The sequence below is a fragment of the Nematolebias whitei genome, chromosome 21 (assembly GCF_014905685.2).
Source record: "Nematolebias whitei isolate Nwh7 chromosome 21, NemWhi1, whole genome shotgun sequence".
In the NCBI taxonomy this organism is placed as follows: Eukaryota; Metazoa; Chordata; class Actinopteri; order Cyprinodontiformes; family Rivulidae; genus Nematolebias; species Nematolebias whitei.
The window spans coordinates 29188060-29204996 of NC_056518.1; the positions used below are offsets into that span (position 1 = coordinate 29188060).

Consider the following 16937-nt stretch of genomic DNA (forward strand, 5'->3'; position numbering starts at 1 on the left):
GACCTGAAATATTTCAGTTGGTGTGCAATGAATCTGAAATATATGAAAGTTTCATTTTTATCATTACATTATGGAAAATAATGACCTTTATCACAATATGCTAATTTTTTGAGAAGGACCTGTAAATTGTCCCTAGATTTCTACAATTCATAATTTCAAATTCAACAGTTTCCTGCAGGATCAATAAAGTTCTAGCTTATCTCATCTTGTAGGTGTGAGTGAGAGAGTGAGTCGTTTGTCTCGTATGTCTCTTAGTGACCCTGTGATGGACTTGCAAAACCGTCCAGTGTGTACACCACCTCTCGCACAGTTAATGCTGGATATGGGCACCATTGACCCCTGTGACCCAAAAAGGAAGTGGGTAAAAGATAAAGATTGCATGTTATATTTTTCAAAAAGTATAATAACAGTTGTAGTATCTCATGTGAGACAACGATTTTGATATGAATGGTTAAAAAAGTAGAAGTATGTAAAACTGATTTGATCACAAAAAGACACCAGGAAAACAATTGCAAATATTGACATGGTATATACATTTAAAAAATACTTCATAAATAGCATGCAGGATTAAGTGCATACCGTCAATTCAAGTTGTTATTGTACACTTTAAAGGATTATAAAAACAAAGAGGAGGATAAGAGGTGTTAAAAATAACTAATCCTTAACTAGGCTCTGTAGTGAATACCTGCTCAATTATTGGCCAATTTAAAATGCAAAAAATGAAAAGACTATTCTTCTGCCTGCGGTCAGTTTTCTGTTTCACACTTCAGTCCAGTAGGGGGCGGTGGTTCATCTATGATCTACAAAAATAGACGAAGAAGAACGTCGGTGGAGCGGAAGTCACGTGACTAAAGCGGGAACTTTGTTCTCAGCTAAACAGATGCAAATCTGAATTATTTGAAATAAATAATAAGCAGTATTATTACTTTTTTTAATACTGACAGCCCGAATAGTGAAAACTGGACAGCTAGCTAAATAAATAATATCAAGTTTGAAGATTACAAACTGGCACGGCCGAGAAGAAGGTAAGAACAAACCTGTTGCGTCTCTTAAATGTTTCCCTCCTTCCATATTTGTGGTTGAGTGTTTTCAAGTGATACCAGTGGAAAATTAAATGCTTGGCCTTGAATTAGAAAAACAGGAGAACGTGCTGTAATAAACGCAGCTGTTTCGCTCAGAATTGTAGCCTTACAAGACAAATAACCTTTTTGTGACGTAATTCAGGAGCTGCACAAACCTTCATATTGATTATGTTCAGTTCTTCAGAATATTTCGTGCGCAGGTAAAAATAAACAACTCGTAAAACGCTATAATTTAGCACTTTAAAGGACGAGTTGCTTTCAGCTGCTTCTGTAAGCCTTGTTTTTACAGATGCTGCTGAACGGATCTGAATGAAAGCATTTTATATTTAGATGAACACATGTGTTTGGAGCTGCAACTGCTCTGAGCGCAGCCATCCTGCTAGTCACACATCAGTGTTTAATTTTCAAGATGAAAGATGAAGTTTAAATAAATGCCACATTTCTAGGAATAAGTCTGTAGGAGTTGATAGACTGAGTTTTGGTGATGACCAGAATACAGGAAGTCACACATTTCAGATGTCAGTTTAACTTGATCCTTCTGTGTTTATTTCCAGATGCATCAGTGGGATTTGTCTGTGTTCTCCGTCACCCCAGCTGCCAGCTTGCTGTCAAGATGCGTCTCTAAAGGAGCTGTGTCTCAGGTCAGAACATTATGTCGCAAAGTTTACTGGTTATTCTTGTTCCATCGGTCATTGTGTAATAGGTGGGGTACATCTTCTCTTCCATTGCTGTTTGATTCTCCTCCAGAGGGTGAGAAGAAAAAAAAACTAGCGAAACAGTAGCTAAAATTACTAAAAGCTAAAAATAGCACAAGTCTAGCCAAAATGCAAAAACTGTAGCTCGAAGCTAAAAGTAGCAAAAAGTGAAGCTGGAAGTAGCAAACGCATATTGTGGTGGATGGGCATAGTTTTTGATCACATGGTGTCGGTTGTGATTTTAAGATCAACTGTTTTCTCGCCTGATGAGTTTGTTAATGAGTGGGTGATGGAGGTAGTCTACATTTTTGCTGACCTTGTTATGCTTTAAGCTTTGAATTTTTGCCTTTGATCACTGCTGGAAGCTGCGGATCCGTTTTGTATGCTGCTCTGAGATGTAGTGTCTATGATTCATGGATGTTTTGCCTTGGAATATGAAGAACTTGATGCCAATAAAGTAACCTTAACTGCAGCTTGGATTTATGTCTTGATCAGAGAGCACGTCAACAATAACTTCCTCTACTCAGCTGCTCGGCGACTCAGTTTGTTTGACAGTCGCCAATACATATCCCAAGCTACAGTTAGCTAAATGTAAGGTGTTGTAGAAAAAACAAAACCTTGTATTTTATGTTAAGACATTTTAAACTGGTGTCCCTGAACCAGCTTTAGGACTGCTCTGGTTTAGGATAAACCTCTGGTTGTGTTGATCCCAGCCCTCTAGAGTTGATCTTTGTTTTCATCTCTCCTCAGGGTGAAATAGACTCGGCCTTCTCTGACCCAAACCCCATCTTCTCTTCACACCTGCAGGAGGCTGAAGAACAAATCAGGAACCAGAAACAGCTGGATGAGGTTCGCTCGTCTTTAAAGAGTGCTCTCAGTTTTACTTGAACAGAGATGGAGAGGGGTGTTTGGGTTTCTCTCCTGGACCTGCTGCCTCTGAACTGATAGATCAGCAGAAATAAATGGGTGTATGCAACATTCCTCTGTGGGGAGAAATGATGTCACCCTTGACTTCAAAGCTTTGTCCATAAAAACAGACTAAACTTGAAGAAGATGCCTGGAAAAAAGTTTAGTAGTTTTGTGGAAAGTAATTGGTTGCAGTGCACCTCACTTGTTCTGACTCAATTAAACTGATGTTTTTACATACATTTAGATTATTTCTACCTCTGGTTGATTTAGTTGCAGCTGCAGTTGGAGCTGCTGAGGCTCGACCAGAAGAGTGCTGATGTCACTCATGTTTTCCATCTTGGTGAGTTTGGATCAGATCCAGCTTGAAAATGGAGATGCTGTATCTCCTACACATCAAACGTGGAGGGCAGTTGGTCTCATCTGGTCCCAGTTTAACTTTGTTTTGTTGTCTTGCAGCTCAGAAGAACGAGAGGCTGCAGACACTCGGTAATCACCTGCTGGACCTTCTGAAGGAGCAGAAGGTTCTGAAGCAAAAACTGATGAGACCTCTGGCTCGCACCAATCTGCCCGTCATGGCTCACCTGCACAAGTGATCCTGACTAACTCCTGAGATCAGTATTTATTTTGAGTGACTATTAGTTTATTGATCTGTTCTGGGTTTCAGGTTTGTGGTGAAAACAGTAAAGCTGATGATGGACTTCATAGAGTGTCTGGAGGAGAAGCTGAGCTCAGCCCAGAACCAGACCGCCACTGCAGACTGCCTCACCCTGCTGGTCAGTTACAAAACAAACTCTGAGCAGTTGGTTCTCCAGTTTGTTCTCCAGCTTGACGAGTCGATCTCTTCTCTCCTGCTGGCAGGATACGTCCTGCTCCGTGATGCTGGCTCTGGCAGCAGAGACGGAGACGCTGTCCAACCGGATCCTGCAGTGGAAGAGCAGCAGCTCCCAAATGATCTCTGTCACGTCACAGACTGTCGGCTCTGCTGGAGAAACGGGCTGAAGCAGAGTTCCAGAAATAAACTCCTTTTTATTTTAATAAAGACTTGAATTTTAGTTTAACTGTAAAGTTGACTTACAAAGGAAAACTGAGTTTCTGCTTCTAAAATGGCTGATTGCAGTTAGTTCAATCAACTCTGAGCATTTTAACCCCAAGTAAAAGGTAAAAAGCCATAAAAAAAATGGAGCTTTCATGGCAACCACCATTTCTCAGTGCCATATCGGCTAAGTTTGTACCGCAGAGGTGATTTCTGTTTATTCCAAAAGTTTGATATTTGCAAACTAACATTCATGTGCGCATGTGTTAAAATTGCTCTAATTTTCATTGTCTTTAAACAAACTATTACATAAAGAGTTGTTGAAGCCATATAAACAATAAAACACTTATTTTTATTGATAGCTTGAGTATTTTTTTATGTTTTCCTATTTTATATTTAATTTTTAAGTCTGCTGCTCAGATGTACACAATGCTGTAAATTTAATTCATGCACATCTCTCTTAAGCCATATGTTGAAAACTCAAAGAAACAAACTGGGTTTCTTTTTCAAAAATAGATATTGTTTAACTCTGAATGCCAGGAAACATCTTGTAGCTGCTACTTTCCTACCAGCTATTGATTATGTTGACATTTACATGAATGAACATGCCAGCTCCTTGCAGATGCTGTTTACCATGGTGCGCTAAGATTCATAACTGGTTGTAACTACCGTACCCATCACTGCACTCTGTACTCATTGGTCATTTGGTTCATTATCTACACCTAGACTTACCGTGGTACAGTTTCATCTATAAATCACTCCCTGGTCTGCTGCCTTCTTATCTCCCACATGTTATGTCGTCAGTGCAGTTACAGCGTGCGCTCTCAGGCCTTCATTATCTGCAACATTCCCTTCGTGCAGACTGAACTCGGCACAAAGGCCTTTTCTTACTCCGTTCCTGTAATCTGGAACATATTGCAACAAGATCTGAAGCTGTCCACTTTATTTAAGAGATTTTAAACATTTGATAAGGTCATTAGAAAAATTAAAGCAAATATGTTCTTGTTTTTAGTATTTTAACTTGTTTTGTATGGCACTTTGATTTAATTGTTTTTATAACTATTATTTTAATAGCTTTTTATTGTATATTGTGTCTTTACTCTGTCAAAAACAGTTCTCTCTTGAAAACACGTCCTCTTGACTCGATGAGCATACCTGGATAAGTAAAGGTTACATAAAAAATAAAAACATTGGTTCATAATATGTTATAAAATCGATAAAACTTTGTGTTACTCAAAAGGTTCGACAAAAAAGCACAGAAAAAAAAAACTGGCCTAAAATCATATTCCTAAAAGAGCATTTTTCTAATTCACCTTCCAGTCCAGCAGGTGGCGATATGGTTTTATTCGCTTTTTAAAAGAGTCGTCATAGGTTGGGAAACACCAAGTGGGAGGATCCGTCTTCTGTGATTGGTCCGTTTAGGGTAGACACGCTGTGTGATTGGCTGTGGAGCTTGTCATTTTTCGAAGCGTTTTTTTTTTCGGGGGTTTCCGGTTGTGTTCGGATAGATGACGCTCCGCTTGAGTTTTGTTAAGCTCGTATCGAAGTCTCAGGCATAAGGTAACGCTCCGCAAATTTGATTTTACAATTTTCTTAACCGATTTTAACATATCGACGCCTACGTTGTTTAGTTATCGCTTCAGGAGTGTGATTAGTGAAGGAAATAGCGGCCAACCTTCGTTAGCTAGCTGCTATCCGTTAGCACGGCTGTGTAAACAGTTGATGGTAGAAAGAGCAGCTTGAGAAATTAACTGAAAAACAGCCAATTACCTGCAAAAATAATGTGATTTTTTTGTTTACGTGATTAAAGGTTAATTAAATTTAGCATTTAAGGTTTGTCCTTTTAGTTAAAATGCTCTCACTTTATTTAACTGATCATTACAATTTTATTTATATCATTTTTCATGCAAGGTAAATGTATCAACATATTTTAAAGTAAAGGGTAGAAAATAAACCTTTTATATGCATTATCCTACACCAGCTGCAACCTTCCACCATGCGTCGATCAAGGTGTTGGTAAATAAAAACAGTAAAAATAAAATTAGTTTAGATTGGGAACACCAGAAATGCAAAATATTAAAATCTAAAATGCTGAAAAATCACTCAAAACAAACTATGAAATCAAACAAAAGTTTTCCTGGACTTTTATCAAATGGTGCAGTTTGAATTTATTCCTGTAGTTTCTAGTTACGCAATTCTGAAATGTGGGTCTGCAGTCATTGTAAACAAAAGAGCTTTTGTCTGCTGACAACGAATCTGAGGGTAAATGCTTTTCAGTACATCGAAACTGGGACTCCTCCACCCGAAACAGCTCTTCCAGGGACGCCACCATTGTTGGCTCCCACTTAATGTTTCCCATCTAATTATGCTTTTAAAGTCACTTCGGCTCTAAGTAGCTAAACAAACACTTTGGCTGATTCTGCAAGTAAACAAATACACATGGTAGTTGACATCTGGTTACAAATTGCCATTGCTTAATTTAAGGACATATTGTTTTGAAGTAATGTTCCAATTTAATTTCTTATTCTTACTATGTGAAAAATAAATTTTAACAGGTTTTCTTAACTTTAAAATGAATGTTGTTTTCAAAGTCAACGTTTCTTTATTTGTCGTTTGCACCACATGTGGTGGAGCGAAATTGTGTATACAGGGTCCCGTGATCTACAAACGTCCCGCTCTGAGAAAAGTGGGGTTTTGTTTGTTTTTAACTGAAGGTCTGTGGTCCAGTTAGATTTTCTCTTTTAAGGGATAATTTGGGATATTTCGAAATGTGGTTCTGTGGTAAAGTTGTGAGCATCTTACCTGCTGTAGATAACTCTTTGAACAACCTCAGTTTGGAGCAATAATTTAACTCCTGACAGGACTGACGAGCTAACAGTTAGCCAAGTTTTTAAAGAGATTTATGTGTATGTTTATTCTGTTGAACTTTCCATGTTCATCAGTTTTACATGATGTGCTGATTCACTGAGAGTTCAGTAGATTTTTTACAAGTCCTAGCTGCAGTATCAGCTAGCTGTAGCTCTTCTGGTGCAGCCAGGGGTCATTTTCAGCAGGAATTTTATTACACGGCTGCAGAAAAACACATGTAATGTGTGAAACTAACAGTAATGTAAAGGTTGTGATGATAATGTTTGTTTTGAAACTTTGATGATCAGTTGTTTTAAGGTAATAAATAATGGCTGGTTAAAGCTGACCTTCATCCATAGTGAATTTTGTTGCCAAGAAACTCCAATTCTAATCCTTAAAATTTCATAGATCTACGTCCCCACACTGTTTTATGAATCTTTAAGCTGCTGTCTTTCACAATACATGGATATTCCAACATAAATGTTGTGAAATTTCTGCTGAAAATGACCCTGGACTGGATCTTCAGGTATCTGCTTCGGCCAATATTAGCTCTCAAAGAAAGATGGCTAAATTCATAACTGTGAAACTGACTGTTTCCAAACTTTAAACTTTCCAATCCACAAATTACCTGCAGAGCCCTGTGACCTCAAATATTTCTGGTTGAAGTATTAAAACTGTAATACCCCTAATAAAAAAGTGCATAATGACAGCCTTTACAGCCATGACACTTCATTAATTTGTAAAAGTTTGTGTTTCATGCTTTTGAATTTGATTCCTGAACATCATCTGAGGACTCTGGGCCATGTAACATCAAGTTAAAGTGTGGTCCCGACCCAAACTGTCAAAGGTTTGAGTTAACTAACAAAGTTAAGTCAGGTCCTCTGGACAGATGCAAAAAGTAAAAAATAAAATGTTTAAAATACTTATTTATTTTACTTTTTGTATCCATCCAGAGGACTTAACTTTGTTAGATTTTTCTACCTGGATTATTGAGCATGCATCAGGATATTTATGAGTTAACTTTTGTGTGATCTCCTGTTAGACCTCAACTATTGCTTAAACCACAATTGTTCAAAAAGCTATTTACAGCAGGTAAGCTGTTAACTGTTTATAATGTTCCCTTCAACATGAAGCTTCTGATCTGTTGAATCTGGATCTTTTCTCCACTCAGGAACTTTGCAGCGGCGATCTGCACCAAATATCTGATTTATTGATCAAACTGATCTGGGGGGTTTCCCTCCATAAGACACACAGACGGTGAGTGGTACTCTCACTTTATACAAACTTGTTTTATAAGAAAGATCAGCCTCTTTGTCCAGGAAGCCCTCAGATGGTTCACAGCTGACAACCAAGGTTGATATTTTCAGGGATCTGATCAGTTTTACGGTTTTATTTTTCCAGGATAACTCCAGAGTGCCATCATGGTTCTTGCAGACCTGGGGAGGAAGATCACCTCGGCGCTGAGGTCACTCAGCAATGCCACGATCATCAATGAAGAGGTGAGGGATGAACTAATGTTGGTTTGTAAACTGGTTTCCAAAGGTTTAGAACTGTAGAGTCTGAATCTGTCCCGTTTTTCAGTTGAATAACTTGAGTTTGTGTCCAGGTGTTGAACGCCATGCTGAAGGAGGTGTGTGCTGCCCTCCTGGAGGCAGATGTTAACATCAGACTGGTCAAACAGCTGAGAGAGAATGTCAAGTGAGTCCGAGCCACCTCTGATCCAGGTCTTCTCATCTGGATGGGAAGCCAGCTCAGATCAGTCCAGCAGTTAGTGGTTTTTGTTTGCTCCCTGCAGGTCTGCCATAGACCTGGAGGAGATGGCTTCTGGTCTGAACAAGAGGAGGATGATCCAACACGCCGTCTTTAAAGAGCTGGTCAAGGTGAGCTCAACGAGCATCCTGTAAATAATTTAAATCTGTTCTGGCTCTGTGGCACGCTCATCTGTGACCTCTGCTCCAGCTGGTTGACCCAGGTGTGAAGGCCTGGACTCCTACCAAAGGCAAGAACAACGTCATCATGTTCGTCGGTCTTCAGGGCAGTGGGAAAACCACAACCTGCTCCAAGGTAACTGCAAGCTCTTCAGACAGCTTACTGCTCGAATAGAAATTAATAAATGGCCCCACATCTCAGTATTTAAGAACTATTAGACCATTAGGAGTCATCTGAGGAGGTTCACCTTCTTAGAATGCTTCATGGACTCCCTTTGGAGGTTTTCTGGTCAAGTCCCACTGGGATGAGACCCAGAACTTTCTAGAGAGATTAAATACCTCTCTGGTCTGGGAACACCTTGGGTTCCCCAAGGAGGACCTGGAGAGGAGCTGTATTGTGCAGGAACTTTCTCATGGTTGGTCTTCTGGTTTAATTTACTTTTAATGAAAGTCCAGACTTCAGGTTCTGTTGGTTTAAAGGACTCTTCCAGTTTGATGTCGCTGTTAACCAGTTCTACTACAGATGAGGACTACATCCCATCATGGTCTCTCTTTGTGTTCAGTCTCTTGAACAGTTCAAAAATACCCACAATGCAGTTCTCTGTAGATGCTGGCTCCTGCTGTTTCCTTTCCTCTGACGACCATCTTGTTCTTCCCACAGCTTGCTTATTATTACCAAAGGAAAGGCTGGAAGACGTGTCTGATCTGCGCCGACACCTTCAGAGCAGGTAAACGACTGTTTGGCTGTTACCTGAGCAACACACACATTAATGAGTTCACATCTGACCTCACCGCTGCTGTACCGAGACGCTCGAGTCAGCTACAGAACGTTTGTTTTTTTTAACCAAAAGTCCCTGTGAACGCTTAATACTGAGAGAAGCTAAACCCTAGATAAAAGCTAAAGAGCAGAACATTAGCTTAAAGGAGCAAAACTGAGCTAAACACTTGATGAAAGGAGCTAAAAGAAGCATTAGCAGTGGCTAAAAGGAGCAGAGCAGTGGCTAAAAGCTAAAATAACCTGAACCTTATCTGAATTTTTTTTTTCCAGGAGCCTTTGATCAGCTGAAACAAAATGCCACTAAAGCCAGAATTCCTTTTTATGGCAGGTGAGTTGTTCCTCATCCCGTCAGTCATGGATTTTGTTGCATTTCTGGCCCCGCCCCCTCCTGACTCCATATTTGTTTACGATCAGTTACACGGAGATGGATCCGGTGGTGATCGCAGCCGAGGGTGTGGAGAAGTTCAAAGGCGAAAACTTTGAGATCATCATTGTGGACACGAGCGGACGACACAAACAGGAAGACTCGCTTTTCGAGGAGATGCTGCAAGTCTCCAACGCTGTGGTGAGTACCTGAACGCACCACCGCACACTTTTTAGTTCGATCTCATATGTCATTCTGTCAAGTGACTAAAGAAGTTATGTGGTTCCTGAATGCACCTCGCAGCCGGCAGAGATGCGTTCAGACGGCTGTTAAGTTTCTCTGCTCCCGTTTCCATAGCAACCAGACAACATCATATACGTGATGGACGCATCGATCGGTCAGGCCTGCGAGGCTCAGGCTAAAGCCTTCAAAGACAAAGTGGACGTGGCGTCGGTGATCATCACAAAACTGGACGGACACGCCAAAGGAGGCGGAGCTCTGAGCGCGTACGTCCACCACCCTCTGCCGTACGGTGCAGCTTGTCATTTTGTTTGTTTACGCATCATTTACGTTGTTTCCCTTCAGTGTGGCAGCCACCAGGAGTCCCATAATCTTCATCGGAACTGGAGAACACATCGACGACTTCGAGCCTTTCAAGACCCAACCGTTCATCAGCAAACTGCTCGGTAACTGTCCACTTCAAAGATAAAGATATAAAAGATATCAAATGTAGGTTCGACAAAGACTTAATAATTTTAGAAACAGCCGTCCACTTCCTGTGGTTAAGGTGGACTTTTTGATCACCTAAATACATTCTAAGACATTAAAACAAAATGAAGTGTGATGAAACTAACTTAGCGTTTTTGTAAGAGCTCTGTGACGCAGTTTCCTCTGGAGTTCATCATCGGCTGTTGACACAGACTAACAAATCTCATGGCTCTGATTCCTGCCTGGGGCTCCTGGACTGTTTTTTCCATTTGTGCTGATTAACTTTAATTCTCACCGGCCGGTTTAGATTCCCGACTGAACTTTTTTTCTCCTCTCTGCTGCTCGTCTGGAAACGATTTATTTAAAGATGTTTCAGCTTTAAAAAATATTGCCTTGTTGTCTGTCGGGGTTAAAGACCGACCTGTAGTTCCTGCACAGATCTGCTTTATGTCCAAAGTTGTTTGTAACTCAATTTAAACCAAAGCATTCTTAAATGGTTGACTTTAAGTTATGTCATAGATTGTGTAATTTTCAGGTGACTGGTCAAAGCCAGTGGACAAAGAGTTTGTCTGTAAATGCAGCACTCAAACAGCCATCAAGAGCTCGAAACAAAAGATTTATCATTTGTTTAACACGACCAAAGTGCTCAGCAAGCCTCGATCTACGGTTAACGTTCTGTTTCCGGGTGGAAGTTGTGGTTCTGTTGATCAAACCTGGGTCAACTCTTCCCATCAGGAATGGGCGACATCGAGGGGTTGATAGACCGAGTGAACGAGCTGAAGCTGGACGACAACGAGGAGCTGATCGACAAACTGAAACACGGTGAGAAACCAAACTCGGCCGCCTGCAGAGCAGATCGCGCTGCATGTTGAACGTCTGACCTGTGACCTCTGACCCGCAGGTCAGTTCACCCTCCGAGACATGTACGAGCAGTTCCAGAACATCATGAAGATGGGACCCTTCGGACAGATAATGGTAAACCTGGAAGGCTCGGCTGCTGAAGTTTTAGTTTGGGCTTCGATACAGAGCAGCGTTTTTATACATTCCTAATTTGTGTGTGTGTTCAGGGTATGATTCCAGGTTTTGGCACAGACTTCATGAGTAAAGGAAACGAACAGGAATCGATGGCCAGACTGAAAAAACTGATGACCATCATGGACAGCATGAACGACCAGGGTAACGTGTCCTGAAACCTTAGTCTGCAGTAAACGTCTGCATTTCCTCCTGAAATGAGTTAAACTTGAGTCTGTTCTGAGAGGAACTCCTCACCAGGTCTCACTTTGTCTCCTCTGCAGAACTGGACAGTAAAGATGGAGCAAAGCTGTTCAGCAAGCAGCCCAACAGGATCCAGAGAGTGGCCCGTGGGTCGGGGGTGGCCACCAGAGACGTCCAGGAGCTGCTCACTCAGTACACCAAGTTTGCTCAGATGGTCAAGAAGATGGGAGGCATCAAAGGCTTGTTTAAAGGTGCATCTTCCAAACGAGCTAATGTTTGCTTCCTGTACCTAAACTGTCTTCACTCAAAAAAACTGAATGACACGAGCTACGTTTGGCAGGCAGACCAGTCCAGACTGGAGTCTTATTCAGGCAACGAGCATTTTTGTCCCCAGTCGTGGAGCGAAAAGGGAACAAAAGGAAATTCCCTCCGTCTAAACTCCACTAAACCATCAGTCTGTCCTTACTCTTCTGATGGCAGCTATCCCATCTCTGTTCTTTGATTTGTTGTCATTAAAACTTACAAACTAAACATTAGTTCAGGCTTTAGCGGGTGAACATTAAAGAGTAAAAGTAACCGATTACTTTAAGGTGATCCCATTATGGAGATCCAGATTTAAGGGAGCCAGAGAGACCTGGAGCTCTGATGAGGTCTTTATGTTTATGGTGTTTTCAGGAGGAGACATGTCCAAGAATGTGAACCCGTCTCAGATGGCTAAACTGAACCAGCAGATGGCCAAAATGATGGACCCGCGAGTCCTGCATCACATGGGTAAGACCTGCTCACTCTGACTTCTGATATTTAATCTGAAGGCAGGCCGTTGTAAGCGACTTGTCTCCCTCAGCCAGATTTAGATGTGGGTGCTGAAGTTATCCCGAGCATTAAATTAAGCAGAACGCAATTTATAGGGTTGCACCTAAACTGCCATAACTCTGTTCCTCCTCCTCCTAAGATCTTAGTTTAAAGTGACATAAAGGAGGCGGGTGATATGCATTACTTGAAATGAAACGTTGGCCTTTAGCGGGGATTTATGATCAGCTGTTCTGGTAAAACTGCAGACCCCGACTCATCTAGTTTGTGTGTGGGTGTGTGTGTTTCAGGGGGCATGGCAGGTCTTCAGTCAATGATGCGTCAGTTTCAGCAGGGAGCCGCCGGCAACATGAAAGGCATGATGGGATTTAACAACATGTGACCAGCCGCCAATCATCTGCCTTAAAACAATAAAATGCTTTGCCTCCAAGCAGGTGGAAGAGGTGGGGCAACCTGTCTTTTGCTGCTTTGCACAAACAAAGATTTCTCTTTTATTAGAAAAACACCAGAGTAAACTGTTCGATTTAAAGGAGTGGCCCAAACGTTTGTCAGAAAAGCTCTCGGGGTGATTGTTTAAAGGACGAGCGGCGACGAGGACGAGCCGCTCGTTTACTGGCGTCTTTACTTTTGTTGTGTAAATTGTTTAATTTTAAACTCCTTTAAATGAGCTGATGACATATGGTTAAAATGACAACATGGATTAGTGACAGTATTTTTGTCAAAATAAATATTTGTATTGCACCACTGTAACCTGCGTCTTTATTTCATCATATTTGACTTCCTGTGAGGCAAAAAATTTTTAATCTAGAAAGCATTTATTCAAGTATAAGATAATTATCTTTGACGGGACTGCTTTGACATGAACAGGGAAACAGGATTACGATTGGACCAGGCTCAGGTTCCTAAAAGCCAATGCATGGAAAATATCATTTAAACATTTTAAGTTGTGTTGCACATTTCACTTGTAATCAAACGTTTGTTGGTTGTGTAGTGTGTCAACGGACAGCTTTGCTGTGGACATACGGTCCACCATTTGTGTCATCTAAAACACGTACGGTCCCATCAAATGTAGTGAAAGGTGGGGGTCAGCCTTTGCTGTACCTTCACTATTATTTAAATATAACGGGTTCTTTTTCGAGTTAAATTAATGCCATGTGACCGAGGTAACTGAGTATTGTTTAATCAGTGACAAGAGACGTTAATTTTCTTTGACCCATCAGAATAAATGCAGTCATTTATGGAACAGAATCAAAATTTAACATCAAAACATTGTACACTCGATTAGCTGATCTGGTTCTGATTAATAAAAACTTGCCACGCTTTACTAATAAGACAACAGGACATTTCTGAAGGCATCTAGATTACTGGCAAAATAGAAGAGTTTAAAAGGAAGGAAGGAATGAAGGAGTTTAAAGGAGATGGATGAAGGGAGGTGTATGTTTGGATTGACCAGAATTAGCACACTTCTTTCAACACCAGCTCAAACCTCCGGTACACTTCAGGACGTGCAGAGACTTCGTTACCTTAGACGGGGATACCTCCGCTCCGGAACAGAAGTCCATTAGTACGATCCTTTTACGGCGTCTCTGGTCAGGGTGGCTGGGCATCGTCAGAAGTCGTGTGGTTTACTCCGTTCAACAAACAGGACCAGCTCCCTTCGAGGTTGTAGGCGTTACGCCCGGGTGGATTCACAGCAAGTATCTGTGACTCCGTCAGAGTTTCCACTCAGAAGTGGAAGACTCCATCAAAGACTGAAGAGTCAAGAAGACTCAGAAGAACTGGTCCAAGAATGACTAGTTCCAGGAAGTGCTGACTTTTAAGAGTCCTCACTTCCGGTCATTTAGGACTTCCTGATTGGCTGAAACAACCAACGGGGTGGTTCTAGTGATGTCAGAGGGTTATTAAAAGTCAAGAGTGCAAAAATGTTTAGGAACGTTTAGTACAGACAGATGTTATGGCGAAGTGAGAGGAACGCAGATGCCAGTGTTTCTCTTTTTACCGTCTGCTAGGTTTAAAAACAATACAGTCCGTTCTAATAACTTGTTTTCTGACTGTCTCTGACTTTCGACCGACATTCAGACAGAAGATCAAAATGCATAATTACTTTGTAAATAGACATTTAACTTGATTTCAAAGTCTAATGAGGTTTAAAATCATTAATACTGTTTCACAGTTGATTTAAAATGAGTGGTTCACTTCAACATTAGAAATTAAATGAACTAAACACTTTTGATTATAAAGATATTGTAAAATAGTAATGATCATATAAAAATTAGAGTGTTCTTTCAATTGATTAGTTCAGGATACAATTAGAAAGTCTCTGGATGAGCCAATTTGTATTTCTGGATTCAAATCAATGAAATAACAGTTCCTGTCCCATGAAGGTCTTCAGAGACAGGTTTTGGTCGGAGGCCAAGTTCACTACAGTTGAATCCAACACTGTTTATTTACAGACATTTTTAGCTCTTAAATTCAATTCAAATACTTCATCAATCCCAAAGGGAAATTAAATGTAACTCGTTATCCTAGTTTCATTGAGATTTTATACTGTATATTGCTGTAGGCAGGAACGATTGATTGTAAAGGTCCGTCCCACAGCAGATCTGAAGAAACTGGCCACAAAAGTCCGATCCGTCCACTCAGACTCAACTGGCCTCTCAGTCCTGGGCAGCAGTTCCACCCAAATGCTGGACAGAACTCCTCCCAGAGTGATGGCCACTCCTCCCAGCAGCCTGCCGAGCTCCTCCTTGCTGCAGACAGCCGGTTGCAGGTGCCTGGGGACAATCCTGGCCCTTCTGCTGTCATGAGCAGTGTTTCCTGCCAGTTCCAGGATCGCAGTAAGTCAGGCACTCGAGCACAGCCGGCAGGGAGACGGGAATAGACGGGAATGCATCTATGGTGTCTCCTTTTCAACTCATTTGAGATTTGGGGCTATAGCTGAGATATTATTTGAGCTTTTGAGACGTTAACTGCTCCCAGTTGCAACAAACCACCATGTTGTTGGTTACGCATCATAACAAATGTCCAAAACTAGAAAAGTTTCAGTAAAAATCCTTCTGGCTGCACAACATCCGATACCAGAAGAAATAATCATCCAAAAACAGAATTAATGTAAACACAGCTGCTCCAACATGCAGCCACCCTGAGCAGCGCAATTCTAGAACCTGAAATGCAATCTTGACAAAATTGTCAATTTAATAAATTTTACCCGACTGATCGTGTAGTAGTGTAAAAAAAAAAACAAAAAAAACACTAGCCCTAAAAAAATTAAGCGCGTCTGTAAACCTGTATTCCAATGTTATATGAAGCAGCAGTTACTAGTTCACAATAAAGTGGATTATGTACAGTTTTCCGTTTTTATATTTAGTCTAGATTTGTCGAGAGGTTCAGTAAATTACTTGTGATGGATTTGATTGATACCTTTATATGAAAAAATTATGCTCATCAGTAAAATATAAACCAAATCTGTGTCTGAAAATCCAGCCGAATATTGCTGAGTGATACATTTTCTCACTGAGTTTGCTATTTAGAGGCGTGGATTCTAAATTCTAGACAGAACTTTATGTACAACTTGCAGAGGATCTTTATTTTAGCATTACTGCTTGCTTTTGTTTGTTAGCACTGAACAAAGTCCCCGAAAGTGACTAAAACGTATTTGTGTTCTCTTGTGTCGGTCAGTGACATATCTTCTTGAATTTACTATCTATGTTGACGTGGCGCCTATTGTTATGTCAAGATCGGTAACCCTGTTCAAACGCGTTTATCCAGTCGCTCCGCCCCCTTAGGGCGGTAAATGAAGCGCGTGTCTGCTGGAAACTCGCCCCCGACGCTCTGATCTGTGCCACGTATAAAAACAAAATGTTTAAGCGTTTTTTTAATGTTGTATATATATATATATTTTGTGTGATTTTTTTAAGTCTAAAAACTGTTTTAGTTCTAGTTATAAAATAAAAATTATAAAAAATAAAGTTTAAAAAAAGGTGGCATTTAATTCCCTGATGCATGCTCTGCTGAAAGCAGAATTCCTAATTTGACAGCAGCATTGCAAAATGCCACAAGAGGTCACTGTAACTGAAGCTTCAACAAATTAACCTATTTGTGAAACAATTGGCCCAACTGGTTCATTGCTTCATAAAAAGCTTCATTTGCTCATCATTAGAGGAAAGCAGCAAGCTGGTGTTCACCTTGATCACACTAGGACTCTGTAAAGATCAACCACCAGGACAGGACACCTACCTAACCACAGGAAGACCACAACAGCAACCAAACACCCAAACTGCTCGCGAACCACGTGAGGAAACACGTGCACGAGTCGCCTCTTTTTTATATTCCGCCCGCTCATTTAACCGGAAGTGACGATATTTCTATAACTACTACACTTTTTAAAACAAAAATAAAAAATATCAAAGAATAAAAATAAATACCTACACAGGATGTTCAGTAATTTATGGTTTTTATTTTTTACTTCATTAATAACAGAACACTACTAAAAAGATACAAATGCAAACTCTCATGAAGGGTGTCATAACTACAATTTACAAGATAGGGATGAAATATATATATATATA

The 16937-nt window shown here is 40.6% G+C and overlaps 2 protein-coding genes across 2 annotated transcripts; both read left to right on the forward strand.

Annotated features, from left to right (window-relative positions):
- The first annotated feature begins 828 nt into the window (after positions 1 to 828).
- On the forward strand, positions 829 to 3744 carry haus2 (HAUS augmin like complex subunit 2). The gene is made up of 7 exons (XM_037694777.1): positions 829 to 1025; positions 1637 to 1723; positions 2528 to 2626; positions 2957 to 3026; positions 3143 to 3275; positions 3351 to 3459; positions 3545 to 3744. Exons 2-7 carry the CDS (start codon positions 1637 to 1639, stop codon positions 3683 to 3685), a joined length of 639 nt encoding a protein of 212 aa, XP_037550705.1. The 5' UTR covers positions 829 to 1025; the 3' UTR covers positions 3686 to 3744.
- A 1458-nt stretch (positions 3745 to 5202) lies between these two features.
- Positions 5203 to 13083, forward strand: srp54 (signal recognition particle 54). Its single transcript, XM_037695151.1, has 17 exons — positions 5203 to 5279; positions 7738 to 7823; positions 7968 to 8065; positions 8173 to 8264; positions 8362 to 8446; positions 8526 to 8630; positions 9156 to 9222; positions 9543 to 9600; positions 9687 to 9837; positions 9994 to 10142; positions 10222 to 10322; positions 11080 to 11166; positions 11246 to 11319; positions 11412 to 11520; positions 11640 to 11810; positions 12235 to 12330; positions 12660 to 13083. The coding sequence occupies exons 3-17, from the start codon at positions 7988 to 7990 to the stop codon at positions 12749 to 12751; spliced, it is 1515 nt and encodes a 504-aa protein (XP_037551079.1). The 5' UTR covers positions 5203 to 5279; positions 7738 to 7823; positions 7968 to 7987; the 3' UTR covers positions 12752 to 13083.
- The last annotated feature ends 3854 nt before the right edge of the window (positions 13084 to 16937 follow it).